The sequence below is a fragment of the Ursus americanus genome, chromosome 25, assembly GCF_024610735.1.
Source record: "Ursus americanus isolate L20-20 chromosome 25, mUrsAme1.1.p, whole genome shotgun sequence".
Lineage (NCBI taxonomy): Eukaryota > Metazoa > Chordata > Mammalia > Carnivora > Ursidae > Ursus > Ursus americanus.
The window spans coordinates 26232042-26247811 of NC_142151.1; the positions used below are offsets into that span (position 1 = coordinate 26232042).

Genomic DNA, 15770 nt, shown 5'->3' on the forward strand with positions numbered 1-15770 from the left:
AAGTAGGCTCTGTGCCCAGTGTAGGGCTTGAACTCACGACCCTGAGATCAAAAGTTGCATGCTGTACTGACCGAGCCAGCCAGGTGCCCCCAAAGTCTCTCTTTAACCTTTGACATTTTAATTATGTGTGTTGATTTGGACCTCCTTGGGTTCATCTTGCTTAGAACTCTGTGCTTCTTGGACCTAGATATCTATTTCCTTCCCTATGTTAGGGAAGTTTTCAGCTATTACTTCTTCAAATAAGTTTTTTTCCCTTTCTCTCTTGCTGCTTCTTCTAGGTCCCCCATAGTGAAAATATTTTTTCACTTGATGCTGTCCAAGAGATCCTTTAATCAACCTTCATTTGTTTATTATTTTCTCTTTTTGTTATTCAGCTTGTGTGCTTTTCATTATCCTGTCTTCCAGCTTGCTGGTATATTCTGCATCCTCTAATCTACTGCTGTTTCTCTCTCATGTATTTTTTATTTCAGTTACTGTATTCTTCAACTCTGATTGGTTCTTTTTTTACATTTTTTTATCTCTTTATTGAAGGTCTCACTGAGTTTATTCACTCTTCTCTCCAGCCCAGTGACCATCTTTATGATCATTACTTCAAATTCTTTATCAGGCATATTGTTTATCTCCATTTCATTTAGCTCCTTTTTCTGAGGTTTTGTCTTGTTCTTTCTTTTGGAGCATATTTCTCTGTCTCCCCATTTTGCCTGACTTCCTATGTTTGTTTCTTTGAATTAAGCAGAATAACTACTTCTAAATTTGAAGGAATGGGCTTGTGTATGGTCATCCCCTATGTAGACCTTGTGTGCTTGGTGACTTTCACTGGCTGGAGATGTGGCTGGCATGGGCTGGGTGTCCCGGGACTCTCCACACAGTGGGCACGCTGGCAGGATAGGTGAAGTGGGTACAGGTCAGTGTGGTCCCTGAGCTCTCCCTGCAGCAGGTGCCCTGGCAGAATAACTAAAGCTAGAGTGGGTACATGCTGGGGTGTCCCGAGGCTCTACACCCAGAGGGAAACTTAGCTGCATAGCTGAAGCTGACGTGGATATTATTTGGGGTATCCCTGAGTTCTCCACACAGAGGGCACCCTAGCAGAACAGGGGAAGCTGAAGTGGGTGTATGCCAGGGGATCCCAGGATTATTCATGCAGTGGGCATCCTGTCCCAACAGCTAAAGCTAAAGCTGTTGGAGGTCAGAGTGTTTTTCAGGTTCTATACAGAGGGCACTCTGGCCGGATGACTGAAGTGAATGTAAGCCAGGATTCCTGGGGGCAATACTTGCAGGGGCGTCCTGGTGGGGTGGCTGGAGCTGAAGCAGTGTGTGGACCAGGAGACCCTTGAGTTCTTTGTACAGAGGGTGCCCTGGTAGGATAGCTGAAGTGGGTGCAAACAGGTATGTTTTAGGACTCTCTGTAGAGAGAGTGCCTTGGAGGGGTGTCGGCTGGAGCTGAGGCAGGGGTACATGCCTGGCCAGGAAGGGGCCTGGGGTACTCTGCACAGGGGTTGCCATATATCACATTTTGTTTATCCATTTATCTGTTGGTGGGCATTTAGGTTGTTCCTATCTTTTGGCTACTGTGAATAATGCTAATATGTACATTGACATACAAGTGTCTGTTTGAGTCCTTGCCTTAAATTCTTTTTGGTATATACCTGGGAGAATTGCTGGGTCATATGGTAATCCTATGTTTAGTTTTTGAGGAACCACAGACCTGTTTTCGACAGTGGCTGTACCATTTTACATTCCCACCAGCAATGTGCTAGGAATCCAGTTTCTCCATATCTGTGCTGACACTCGTTATTTTCCATTTTTAAAAATAATATAGCTATCCTACCAGGTGTGAAATGGTACAGACTTACATTCTCAAAGAATCACTCTGGGAAGAGCATGGAGGATAGGCTAAAGAAGGAAAATCCAGGAGGCAGAGAAAATAGCTGAGAAGTTCTTGCTAGGGTTTGTTTTCAGAGCATTGGTCTAAGAGAGTGGTCCTGGACAGCAGGGCATGGAAAGGGAAGGGCATGTTATGACACATTGTGTCATAACACATTTAAAAGAGAATTCATGATTGTTGGTTAAGGAGAGCAGGCATACAGAAAGTGTCCAGAATGATGATATACGCTGAGATCAAGGGACAGATGGTGAATTCAGTTTTGGACACAATGAGAACATGGTTCATTCTGGGATCTTCAACTGGGCAGTTGGATATGAGGGTCTGGAACTTTGGGGTGACACCTGGTCTGGAGATGGAGATTCACATGTCACTAATGTTCAGAAAGCCATTGCAGTGATTGGCATGGAGGCAGTCACTGGGGGAAGTGTGTGGAGTGGGAAGACTTGGGGGCTGAGGATATACTCTGGGGGGACTCAAGCCTAAACACTTTAAAGGGAGGAGGGAAATCCTACCCCAAAAGTGAGAAGACATGGCTCTGAAGTAGGACTAGTATCTCAGAAACCAAAGAAAGATGGTTTTAAAAAGAGGAAGGCATGAAAAGTAGCAAATCTGGAGAATGTTTTGATTGTATTTGCAATTACCCAGGTTTGTGCTGCAAAAAAGAAATGAATTGTTTGGGTAAGACATGATCGTGCCTTTTTTCTGTTCTACCAGGGACCATTAAATAATAGTATATTTGGATTTCATAAGTACAGTAGGTTTGGATTTCACCATTTCTTTTGAGTTTTTTTTCCTTGTAGTTCAGTTGACAGTGTAATATTAGATTTGTTTGTACGACGTAGTGATTTGACAATTCCACACAGGACTTAATGCTCACTATGATAAATGTACTTACCATCTGTCACCCTATGATGTTATTATAATATCATTGACTGTATACCCTGTGCTGTACTTTGCATCCCTGTGACTCATTTATAACTGGAATTTTGTACCTCCTAATTCCCTTCACCTATTTTGTCCCTCCCCTCATCTGCCTCCCTTCTGGTAACCACCAGTTTGGTCTTTGCATTTAAGAGTCTATTTTTGTTTGTTTGTTTTGATACCCTCGGAAAAATATTTTTAAAAATACATATTTTTGAAAACTCAGCCTGCATAATTTTTTAATGTTGAATGTAGTCTGTCACCATCGGTATATTTCATTGTAATAGTGGTCTGATGGTAACTACATTTCTTAAATACATGTACATACATATTCACACTCATATACATTTGGCATATTCTGCTAGAGAATATACTACTGTGAATGTTAATATTGGCAAGTGATCGGAGTTTCCAGTTTTCAAGATATTTAATTAAAAAACAAATTTTAACAAATTAATTTCTTTTGTTGAAAGGTCTGAGATTTTTCATTCATTTTTAGGCTATTTTAATACAGCCACTACACAATTTTTGGTTAAGCCATCACATGTTTAAAAATTATTCTATTTAATATTATTCATATGACAATTATATTTCTCAGGATTTGCGTGAGATGATTTTTAAGTAGAGCACCAATTACTGTACATTGTCAGTTAGCAGTTTTTGTTGCCCTGATGGGGATGAGTGCCTGTCAGCCTTAGGAAGAGAACTACCACTCGTGTTGACAGTAATAATCATTTCGGGTCATTAGGAGCTGAGGGTAGCATTTCTAACTAAAGACTTAATAGCGTTTAGGAATATGGTACTTAATCTCACCACTGATTTTTTCTTTCAAGAATTACATAAAAGCTGTTTCATGTAGTTTGACATTTTATCCTGCTTTTTTGTAGAATGGAAGATGGTGAACAACAAGTAAAAATGAAGTCCTTCAGGTACATTGAACCATTGAGTTTGGTAGATGGTGGGTGGAAAAGGTTGCACTTGCAAACCTTTAGCCAAAGTAAAAGGTGACGTCAAGATAGAATTGACTCACGAATAATAGGTTTTTCTCATTCGTCATGCTCTGAAAAGTGGTGATTATCAAGTACCTGTTAGCTTTTCTGTCTACTTGAATAACATTTGGTCTTAAATTGCCTTTAAATTTTTCTTAGAGGGACTGTTTATTAAAATATTTTCTTTAGGCACTGGAGAGAAGCTGATTCATGCTGTAAACAAATCACAGTTACTTCTGAGGAGCGTCTGGTTGTTAGGAATTCATCCGCATGAATTCTTTGTCAATCGTTTCAACATCTTCTCAACGTCAACAAAAATTTTTCTACATCCGGCAGCATGGCCAGATCTCAGTTTTGCCTTTATTTCATTTATTCTGGCTTTTGATATGATTTACAAAACTCTGACAGGGGTCAAAGTGGCAGTAACTACACAGAATTAAGAGCCAGACCCCTGCTGCAGAATTATCAAGCAGAGAACCAGCTTCTGGTAAATACGCCTTGCCCTAATACAGTTCTTCAGAAATCTTTTAGGTGCATCTCCTTCAAGTAAAGGGCTTTATTAAAAAACTAGCTATTTTATCTTCCTCTGGGTTTCCTAGCTCCCACCATCATCACTCATTGTTCTCCACAGGGCCTTGCTCCCGCCTGTTCTCACCTGCCTCTAACCCCTACCTCTGAGACAGAACACCCCGTCTGCTGGACATTCCTGGAATCAGGCAGCTCTGTCCATTGCTAGTGTCCGTGCTAGTGGGTAATACTGGTAGAAACGAGAGGTGATAATTCTAGCAAGAGGATAACTATGACATTCTTCTAATCATAAAATTTTAATCTAAAAGTTATGAATGGACCAAAGCATGAGGATATAGCTAAATTTTATGTGAACGTACATGTAACTTGAATTCTATCCAGTTCATCAAAAGTACATATTTTGTTCCAAGAGTGGCATTACCCAAGGGTGAACGGTTGGGGGGAAGGGGAATATTATCTCCATTGGTTTTCATTAGTGTTCTCCCCTCCTCTACTCTTTTATGTGGAAAAATTACATTTTCTTTCATCTAATTTCATCTAAAGTTGCCATAAAGACAGGTCAGAGCAAGTCTCCTCCTTCTTTCCCATCAGATTGTCCTTTTTAAACTCTTCTTATGTAGAAATCCTGGAGGTACCATGATCGAAGTGCCATAGGTGAAACAGACAGATATTTACAGTTAAGTGTGAAGAGTGAAAGAGCCTAACGCAAATGTAAGATATACAATTTTCCCCGGCAGTTTACCATCTGTGAAAAAAGGTCTTATCAATGGCCTCTTCCTGTTAATTGGCAACGTTTTTCTTTCCTTGTGATGTATTCAATAATACTGAATTTCCAACAGATGGTGGCTTAGGTCTGGTGACACGGTAGCAGTGCAGATGACACTGAGGCAGCTGAGAGAGGAAGGTGATTCATCCTGTAGTAGTCACAGACGGTTTCCCGGAAGAATAACAGAGCTGGGTTTTGAAGAAGGAAGAGGATTTTTCCAAGAATATAGAAGGGAAGGAGATTCTAAGCTTAGCAAAGAGCAAGTCAGAGGAGATATGAGGTGACTTGGCATGTGTGAGGACTAGCAAGTCGTTTGGCATTGCTCCAGAGTGACATGTGGAGATGTAGGGAACGCACAGAGAGATGCAACTGGAAAGGAGGGCACAAGCCAGGTCATGGAGAACCTTGGGATGTCATGAGGAAGTTGGGCCCTTCCTCTTAGGAAGTGAAGATACATTTTAGCAGTTTGATACAATGGAATTAGATGACTTCATTTGTTTTCGAGTGATAATTCTGGAATTCTAGAAGTGGTTTGTATAGACTGGAAGACACTAGAAGTATAGCAGATTAAAAGGCTTTTGGGGTAGTGCAATGAGCTATCACCTAATGAATTAAGGTGGTGGCAGAGTGAATGGGGAGGAAGAGAAGACCTATATAAGAACCATTTTAAGAACTAGAACCTACAAGAGTTTGTGATTATTTGGCTCTTCAGAGTGAAGAAGAAGGAAGGGTCTAGAACGAGCCTGGTGATATCGGCAACCAAGATAAACTCTACAGGAGTAAATCAGGGGTAAAGGAGGAAGGAGAAATAAAATGGGGGTACATTGTAAAGAATGTATTCAGAGTGGGCTTCCTTGAGTTTTAAGGCACTTGTGAATCATTTAGGTGTGTAGTTCAAGTTTTGAAGGTCAGGAATGGGGCGAGGTATGAACGAGATAGGGATTTAATGGTAAGTAGAGTATGAACAGTTGTAAAGCTTTGAGAGAAGGAGCTATCTCAGGGTGAAGCTGTAGGGTGAGGAAAGAGTAGAGCCAAGTTGGGAATCTTGGGGACACCACTATTTAAGGCAAGAGGCAGAGCTGATAAAGAGACTAAGGGGACTGAGCGGAGCAGGGAGGGTGGAGGAGCAGGAGAGGGTCACAGGAGCCAGTGGAAGAATGAGTGTCAGTACCGTCAAATTCAAGGCAGCGATCAGCAAGGAGTTGCATAAAATAAGGATGACCTCTGCTAGAAATAGTGTCAGTGGGGCAGGGTTTGTGGAAGGTTGATTTTAATAGATGGAAGGGTGCCTGCTTGAGAAGTGGAAAGAGTGGAGATGGTGTTCTTCCAGGAAGCTGGCTGAGAAGGGAAGACGGTAGCGAGGTAAAAACCCCTAGGAGTGGGGAAAGGTGGGTTCTTTTTCCCCACAGGGAGAGATTTGCACACATTTGCAGCCCCGTGGGAAGCTGCTGGGGAGGAGAATGAAGTGACCATGCTGAAGTGAATACCGGCGAGGAAGCGTTGGGTAGCCTTCTAAGACTGAGGGAAGTTCTAAAATGACCCATGTGGCTCTCAGACACATCTTAGTTCTTGAAGATTTCTGGAAAGAAGCTAGGGAGGAAGGAGCGGGGGTCGTTGGTGGGGTGAGAGACAAGCACCGTTCCTGTGCTTAGCAGCTCCCTCCTCATCCCCGACCCAGAAGTGCAGGGCCAGAGCTGGAAGCAAGGAGGGCGTGTTCGCAGGCCTCCAGCCTTGCCTCCAGGGTAGCTGGGTCTGCTCGATGTGAAGAATGAAGGAGGTTCTTTTCCTTCTTAGAGAAGCTCACAGCCAAACCGAAAAGCGGAGGAGAGATAAAATGAATAACCTGATTGAAGAACTGTCTGCAATGATCCCTCAGTGCAATCCCATGGCACGTAAACTGGACAAACTTACGGTGTTGAGAATGGCTGTCCAACACTTGAGATCTTTGAAAGGTGAGTTCGCAAATGGCTTCCGCATTTGGTCTTTTTGTTTTGTTTTTAAAGATTTTATTGATTTGAGACAGAGATAGCGAAATAGTGACAGAGAGCATGAGCAGGGAGGAGAGGGAGAAGCAGGCTCCCCTCTGAGTGGAGAGCCCGATCCCAGGACCCTGGGATTGTGACTTGAGCCGAAGGCAGACACTTAACCAACTGAGCCACCCAGGCGCCCCGCACTTGGATTCGTGAAGTCCTCCCTGTAACAGGTCCCGGATTCATTTGTTTTGTTGTTATTGGCTCCTAAAATTCTATACAGATGTGTCTTTCAGTTTTATAGGCATCAGTTTGTTTCTAGGCATCGATTTTGATGCTCATATTCCGTAGGTGGAGAGAATACTAATCTGAGTATTGAAAATCTTGGTTTCACTAAAAGCTTTATCTTAAATGCACACAGTATGGCTTTCCATGTGTGTCATCTTCACTGTCTTTCATCAATGTCTTAGAGTTTTCAGAGTACAGTCCTTCCACTGCCTCGGCAAAATTTATTCCTAGGTGCTTTATTCTCTCTGATGCAATGGTAAATGTGATCTCTTAATTTCTCTTTCTGCTAGTTTGTTAATAGTGTATAGAAATGCAATGGATTTCTTTATGTTAATTTTGTATTCTGCAACTTTACTGAATTCATTTATTAGAACGAATAGTTTTTTGGTGGAGTCCTTAGGATTTTCTATATGTAGTATCTTGTCATCTGCATATAGTGAGAGTTCTACTCCTTCCTTACCAATTTGGATGCCTCTTATTTCTTTTTCTTATCTGATTGCTGTGGCTAGGACTTCCAGGACTATGTTGAATAAAAGTGGTGAGAGTGGGCATTCTTGTCTTCTTCCTGATCTTAGAGGGAAAACTTTCAGCTTTTTACCACTAAGGTTGAGGTTAGCTCTGGGTTTGTCATTTATAGCATTTATTATGTTATGTTCCCTCTCTACCCACTTTGTTGAGTTTTTCTGAGTGTTGAATTTGTCAAATGCTTTTTCTGCATCTGTTAAGGTGATCGTATGATTTTTATCCTTCATTTTATAATGTGTGTTATGTTGATTGATTTGTAGATACTGAACCATCCTTGCATCTCTGGAATGAATCCCACTCGATCATGGAGAATGATCCTTTTAATGTATTGTTAAGTTTGGTTTGGAAATATTGAGGATTTTTATGTTCATCAGGGATATTGGTTGGTAATTTTCTTGTTTTGTAGTGTCTTCGTTTTTGGTATCAGGGTAATGCTGGCATCATAGAATGAATATGGAAGTTTTCCTTTCTCTTCTATATTTTGGAATGATTTGATAAGGGTAGGTATTAACTTTTCTTTAAATGTTTGGTAGAATTCCCCTGTGAAGCCATCTGGCCCTGGACTTTTGTTTATTGGTAGTTTTTTGATTACTGATGCAATTTCATTGGTGGTAATTGGTTTGTTCAGATTCTTTCTTCCTGATTCAGTTTTGGGAGATTGTAGATTTCTAGAAATTTACCCATTTCTTCTAGTTTGTCTAATTTTTTTGCGTAACTTTTATAGAATCCTTAGGATTGTTGTGGTGTCGCTTGTAACTTCTCTTGCATTTCTCGTTTTGATTCTTTTTCTTGATGAATCTGGCTAAAGTTTTAACAGTTTTGTTTGTCTTTATTTCATTTATTTCCACTCTGATCTTTATTATTTTCTTCCTTTTACTGCCTGGGTTTTGTTTTTTTTTTCTAGCTCCTTTAGGTATAAAGTTAGATTGTTGGAGATTTTTCTTCTTTCTTGAAGTGGGTCTGTATCACTCTAAACTTCCCTCTCAGGATTGCTTTTGCTGCATCCAAGAGATCTTGAACCATTGTCTCTATTTTCATTCATCTCCATGTATTTTTTCCTTTCCTCTATGACTTGTTGACCCATTGGTTGTTTAATAGCATGTTTTCTGGCCTCCACACGTTTGTTTTTCCAGTTTTGGTTTTTTTTGTTTTTGTAATTGATTTTGGGTCTTTTTGTTTTTGTAATTGATTTTATTTCACTGTCGTAGTCAGAAAAAAATGTTTGATTTCAGTCGTCTTTTAATTTCAGTCTTCTTAAATTTATTGAGACTTGTTTCGTGGCCTAACGTTTGATCTATTCTGGAGAATGTTTCCTGTGCACTTGAATGTATATTCTCTTGTTTTGGGATGGGATGTTTTGTGTGTATGTATATCTGTTAAGCCCATCTGTTGTAATCTGTCATTCAAAGCCACTGTTTCCTTATTTTCTTCTGGGTGATCTATCCATTGATATAAGTAGGATGTTAAAGTGCCCACTACTATTGTGTTAATTTCTCCCTTTGTCTGTTAATGTTTGCCTTACATATTTAGGTGCTCCGGTGTTACATGCATATTTACAATTGTGAGATCCTCTTTTGAATCAATCCCTTTATTATTATGTAATGGCCTTCTCCATCTCTTATTCTAGTGTTTTAAAGTCTATTTTGTTGATATAAGTGTTTCTACCCCATCTTTTGTTTTGCTTTCATTTGCATGGAATATCTTTTTCTATTCCTTCCTTTTCAGCCTGTGTCTTTAGCTCTGAAGTGAGTCCCTTGGAGGCAGCATGTAATTGGGTCTTGTTTTGTTGTCCATTGAGTCACCCTGTGTTTTTTGGCTGGAGCATTACCTTTATTTACATTTACAGTAATTATTGATAGGCACATATTGGCATTTTAAAAATTGTTTTCTGGTTGTTTTTATAGGTCCTCTCCATTCCTTTCTTCTTCTTTTGGTCCCTTCCCTTGTGATTTGAGGACTTTCTTTAGTGTTATGTTTCGATTTCTTTCTCTTTACCTTTTGTGTATGTATTATAGGTTTTCGGTTGTAGTAACCATGAGTTTCATCTATAACATCCTAAGTATATAGCAGCCTGTACCAAGTTGTTGGTCCCTTAACTTTGAACACATTCTACAAGCACCACATTTGTACTCCTCCGTCCACATTTTATACATATGCTGTCACATTTTACATCTTTTTCTTTTGTGTATCCCTTGACTCATTTTTGTAGATATTATTTTACTACTTTTAACTGTCATACTAGCTTTGCAAGTGGTTCATCTACCACCTTTACTGTATGTTGGTTTTTACCGCTGAAATATTTTTCTTTTATAATTTTCTTCTGGTTTTGGCCTTTTCTGCTTAAGTCCCTTTAACAAAAACTAGATATACTTAAATCACCTTCCTTAGATTTCTACATGCGGTAGAACAGTGGTTCCTGTACTCCAACTGGCTGAACACATGCAGATCTGGAGAGTAGGCAGTGGGGAAAAGAAAGTTCGGCCTTGATCCCTTCAATGCCAGGCAGAACAGTACAAGTGTGGGGAGACTGCTTGGCATGCTTCCTTTTGGGATGTGACAGGAGGTCTCATTTTCATAACGATCCATTGTGAAACAGGATTCTCTTTTACCCACAACTGGATCTTGCTTCAGTTGTATGCAATATTTCCCTTAAATCTTTTAGCAGTGAACATTCGCAGCCCCAGCTGAGATCATTTGATTGCAACCCTAAAGTTACCCAACAAGTTTGACATTCGCAATGCCCGGAGGGAGGAGGACCTAAGGGAAAAGTCATGAATCCATCAACTAATTTAACAAACATGCACTGAGCATCAGGTAGGGTCCTGTCTGTGCTGGGAACTTGAAAAGGAAGGAACAAGATCTCTACGCTCTTGGGGTTCACGGTAGGCAAGGGAGACAGACCCAGGCAGAGATCATTAAGCCCAGGGCGATAAATGCTACAGTGGAAGTAGGAGTGGGGGGAGCAGCAAGAACAGCTCAGTAGGGAGGACGTACTGTCTCAATCCGGGGCAGATTCCTTGCACCAGAGCACAGGTTTTTGCCATTGGCCCTTCTGAGGTGGTCAAGGACTCCTCACATCCTGAGTGGACCCTTTAGTCAGTGCTTAAGGAGAGGACCTAAGACACCTGGGTCTGCCTCCAGTGCCCTTACTGGAGTAGACCCCCCAACTTGCTCTGCAAAAGACCCCAAATCATCAGAGGACTGCATGTGGATCATGTTATTTTGGTCCCTACATAATTACTTTAAAGACAAATGGATCGTGAAATGAATTTTTGCACTACTTTAAACAGTGCTTCTCAAAGTATCTGGGTGGAGGACAAGTGTTACCCACCCCCACCCATTATAAAATACAGTTAATTCCTGGAAAAATGGTCATGGGCCGGGGTGCCACAACAGTGTCACATTTCCATAAAAGCATCTAAATTTTTTTTAAAGATTTATTGATTTATTTGACACAGAGAATTCGCATGTGCACAAGCCGGGGGAGTGGGAGAAGGAGAAGTGGGATCCCCGCTGAGCAGCGAACCCGAAGACGGGCTTGATCCCAGGACCCTGGGATCATGGCCTGAGCCAAAGGCAGACGCTTAACCAACTGAGCTGCCCGGACACCCCCAAAAATGCGTATTCTTCATTTCTGTACTCACCTGCCACAGTTTGCTGATGACGCTGGTCTGCAGACCACACTCGGAGTAGCCCTGCTTCTCAGCATGTGCCTTCAGAGCAACTGGGCATTCTGTGTGTGCAGTCATCATACTGGGGCTCAGTGGGGGTGCAGTGCTGCATGCATACAGGTCCCAGAGGCAATCTCCTGGGTTCAAAGCCTGGCTCCCTGATTTAATAGCTTGTGACTTTCAAGTAATTTCACATTCTAATCCTCAATTGCCATAGCCGTAAACTAGGGCTAATGCATTTAACTAGGTAGGGTCGTTGTTAAGAGAAAAGAGTAACACCTATAAAGGGCAAGCACAGTGTTTACTCAGGGTGGGGGTGGGGGGAAGAGGAATAGCTACTGTGATTTTGAACATTTTAACCTAATGAACACTGTGCTAAAGGTAAGTGATGGTGGTTGCTTGTTTGTTATCTCTTGGGGCACCTAGCGTCTGCCTTGGGCTCAGGTCATGGTCAAGTCTCCAGCTCAAGCCCCACATCAGGCTCCCTCTCTCTCTCAAATAAATAAAATCTTAAAAATTTGTTAGCCCTCATTGCACGTGTACAGAATATCACAGCATGTGTTTTATACACACCTCAGCCTGGCTTCGGCCCTGCCCTTACCCCCCTCATTTTCTCCTTAGCATGTCCTCCCTCACTGCGTGGGCTTGCCCGTTCTGGCTGATTGACACAGATAGGGTATCCCCAGCATATTTCTGCCAACCTTCGGGCCAGACAAGCAGACAGCCCGGCCTTGCTCAAATTGATTTATGGCTGTACCCTGGCCCGAAACTCTGTATCTTTCGCTTTTCTCAACTCCCTCCCACAGGTCGCTGTGTAGTCGTTGTAATAACAAGAAATCATTTGAGTTCATTCTTGGAGGCCTACTTAGAAGATAGATTCCGAGAGAGATTTTCATTTGCTTATGCAAGGCTCATAAGGGTGCTACCAGTCTGAAAAAAACTTTATCAAGTAAGACTATGAGGTGTTTTTGATTTTCTGGGTTTTTCCCCCCCAGACTTAGGTATTTGGTGAATTTGAGCTGCAAATCCATCCAAGGGCCGATGTGTGGTTAAAATGTCCCAGGGTGGGGAAAACAACAACAGAAACCTCTCAGGGTATTAACCCATCTTTCTCTCGCAAAAGCAACTTCTCTTGTAGTCCTCAGAAAGAGGGACTTGAGGTTAGGAAAGATGAGAAGTTTAACAGAGGGGAAATTGGTTTACCTGTGAATTACCCTCGCCTGGAGATTATCTGGGGACAGGGTACCTTGGCTTGGTGGACTGTCTCTTGCGCCCCCTTGTGGCCACAAATGGCTTTCTCCTGTTGAGGTGGGTGGATGCCTTCAGGGCAAACGGAATTTGGTACCTCCCTTATTTCTCTTATTCAAACTTTTACCTAGGTCATGACCTGCTGGTTCCTCATTTTGCCAGCTGTTCAGTTAGAGACTTTTATTTTAATACAATAAACTGTGCTAAGGGCTTAAAATGAATTATTTCATTTATATTTTATACATTTTTATATATTATCAGAAGTCTCCCTATGATTTTTACCATTTGGTAAAAATGTGACATTTGGAAAATCTTATGAATCCATAGAAGTGATTAAAAGTTCCACAGTCTTCCTATTTAGGGTAATTCACATAATCAGGTTTTTTGGTTTTTGTGGGGGCGGGGGAAGGTTTGGTTTTCTGAGTAGGCTCCATGCTGGGCATGGAGCCCAACACAGGGCTTGAACTCATGACCCTGAGATCAAGACCTGAGCTGAGATCAAGAGTTGGATGTTTAACTGACTGAGCCACCCAGGTGCCCCTGAACAGTTTTAAGAAGCTAAGGAATTATAGATTCTAACTAGATTCTTGAATACTGTTGCATGTAATTATAGTGTTATAGAAAATATAGTTCTCTTTGGAAATCCAGCTCCTACTGTGTATACATTTAAGTATAAGTGAATAAATAGTTCCAAGGACTTACATTTTAAAAGCAGGACATCTTAATGTAGTACTATTGAAAGAATGATTACGATAAAGTTGTAGAATGTGCTAAAAGTACCAACTCCAATGTAGCGACAACAGAGCTCATTTTCCTTGAGCACTTACTATGTTTCCAACTCTATTTTCCATAACTTTTGGACTTATTTTTAGGTATGACAAATTCTTATGCAGGAGATAATTATAGACCTTCATTTATTCAGGATAATGAGCTCAGACACTTAATCCTTAAGGTAAGTCAAGAGTTATATTTGTCTAAGCTGTGTTTGTCCTTTCAGTTTTACTTGGATGGGAGGCAGATTTTCTTCAGTTTGCTTCCTGCTGCCGACACACAGGGCTCCCTAGTACACCATAGCTCCCTTCCTACAAAAATAAGTTGCTTAAGTAACCGTGTCTTAGTTTGGGCTGATGAAAGTAGAGGCAGGATAGGCACTTTCCAAAGTATGGAACAAAGCTTGTCTTAGTCCTAAACTGACACTGCCTACTGTGCTCCCCTCCTCTGCCATGGGGTCTGCCCCCCTCCGTCACCACCTCCTTCAAAGCCATCTACCTTGTATTCTTTTCTCTTCCGGATCCTGTTCTCTGCACATTAGCCAGTTACTGCTTAATGGGCTCTTACTCAGTGCTTTGACATTTCTGTTCTCATCATTTCATGTGCATGGGTTTTCAGATTCGCTCGTCAAGACGTTTATTCTTCATGGAAAATATGACCATGTCATTGCTTATTCTGCCCCCAGGAGGTGATAAATGTCTTGCTCTTGTGCTATGACTCCTGGGATTTAAACCATAGCATCATTAAATAGAAAGATTCTTTATATATATACTTGCCCATTTTTCTTTTAATTTTTAAAAAAGCTCTTCTTTTATCTGAACAGCTGAATTTAAATATATTATTCCCGATAGGAATGTAAAGGATTTTTTTTTGAAGAGCAACATTTTTAAAGTTAGCAAAATGTACAGTATGCTTTGGAAGCTTTCTCATCAATCTTTAAGTTGTTTTTTTTTTTTTCAGTCCTAATATAACACTGGTTCTGCCCTTCTAGAATGTCTGCCTAACTCACCTCATGTTTGTTTCCAGGTAGTAGACATGAATCAAGGGAGTGCCCAGGGAAGTGCTAGACTCCTCCTGTGTCCATACATATCCATTTCCATATAGGTTGCTTCACAAGGGATATACTGGGCAGATTTCAATGGGAGTACCTGAGGCTAGAATTTTTTAAGTTTAGTTTTAAATGAGCAACACCTTACTATTCAAAAAGTGTATTGTAGGATGTCTTCTCTTTTCCTTGTCCCCACTCTACACCTCCCCTTCATCTCAGCACATCCTTGGGCGGTTGTTACTGCTGTGTTTGGAGACCTTTCTAGTCTCTATGTGCAGTATAGAATTTGGGATAGGTCATTTTCGTATTAGAAAATGTCTCAACCCAATATTCCATGGCCAAACTTGCCATGTCAAAACCTAGTTTAGACTGGGGTTCAATCTGATGTTCTTCATCAATCCTTTTGTAGCTTAAGAAAACGTCCTAATTTTACTAGCTCTATGACCACTCTTTGTTTTATTGCTACAGGAATTTTCACAGTATCTGCATGTGTGTAAGAAAGAAGATATTTAAAAATATTCACTTTTATATTTTTAAATCCTAGACTGCAGAAGGCTTCCTATTTGTGGTTGGATGTGAAAGAGGAAAATTTCTCTTCGTTTCTAAATCAGTCTCCAAAATACTTAATTATGATCAGGTATCCAAAACTGAGGCTATTTTCCACGGGATGTTTAATTTCTTTGAACACATACGTATTTCTGAGTTCTCTTCCTGAACTCTGGGCTGTGGCCACTTAGGTTCTGCTAGGTTTCGAACTCCCAGAGAGATGGAAATGTATGGAAAGATGATGGGTTCTCATTTCTGATTGTGTTCCCTTCCTGACCTCCAGCAAGTTATTTTCCTGAGCTGCAGCTTTCTCTTATGCAAAAAGGGGAAATGATGATTACACCTGTCTCTTAGGATGTAAAGACAAAATAACTGGCACATTTGAGACTGTCTGAACAATGTTAGTTGTCCTTCTGTTTCCTCCAAAAGACAGCATTATTATTTACTATTAGGTTATATGCCTTGCATAACAGCTTTTGATCTAAGCTCTGGCAACAAACTCTAAAATTCATCTTTTATTTAACTACCTTTATAATCTCTTTCCTCCTCATGCCCGAGCACCATTTAATTTGAACTAGATACTCAAAAGCTCTAGCACTAACACGAATCCAACA

At 40.9% G+C, this 15770-nt stretch overlaps 1 protein-coding gene across 3 annotated transcripts in view; it reads left to right on the forward strand.

Annotated features, from left to right (window-relative positions):
* The window catches only part of BMAL2 (basic helix-loop-helix ARNT like 2), a 113055-nt gene that overhangs the window by 53371 nt on the left and 43914 nt on the right, over positions 1 to 15770 (forward strand). For 2 of the 3 annotated variants that reach the window (XR_006782313.2, XM_045811888.2), the window contains exons 4-7: positions 3694 to 3735; positions 6884 to 7041; positions 13664 to 13743; positions 15155 to 15247. Coding sequence is in view for 2 of the 3 variants with exons in the window: in XM_045811888.2 (XP_045667844.1) it covers positions 3694 to 3735; positions 6884 to 7041; positions 13664 to 13743; positions 15155 to 15247 (373 nt within the window). In the remaining variant the exon portion in view is untranslated. The remainder of the gene's footprint in view (positions 1 to 3693; positions 3736 to 6883; positions 7042 to 13663; positions 13744 to 15154; positions 15248 to 15770) is intronic. The other variant, XM_045811889.2, reaches the window with a different exon arrangement.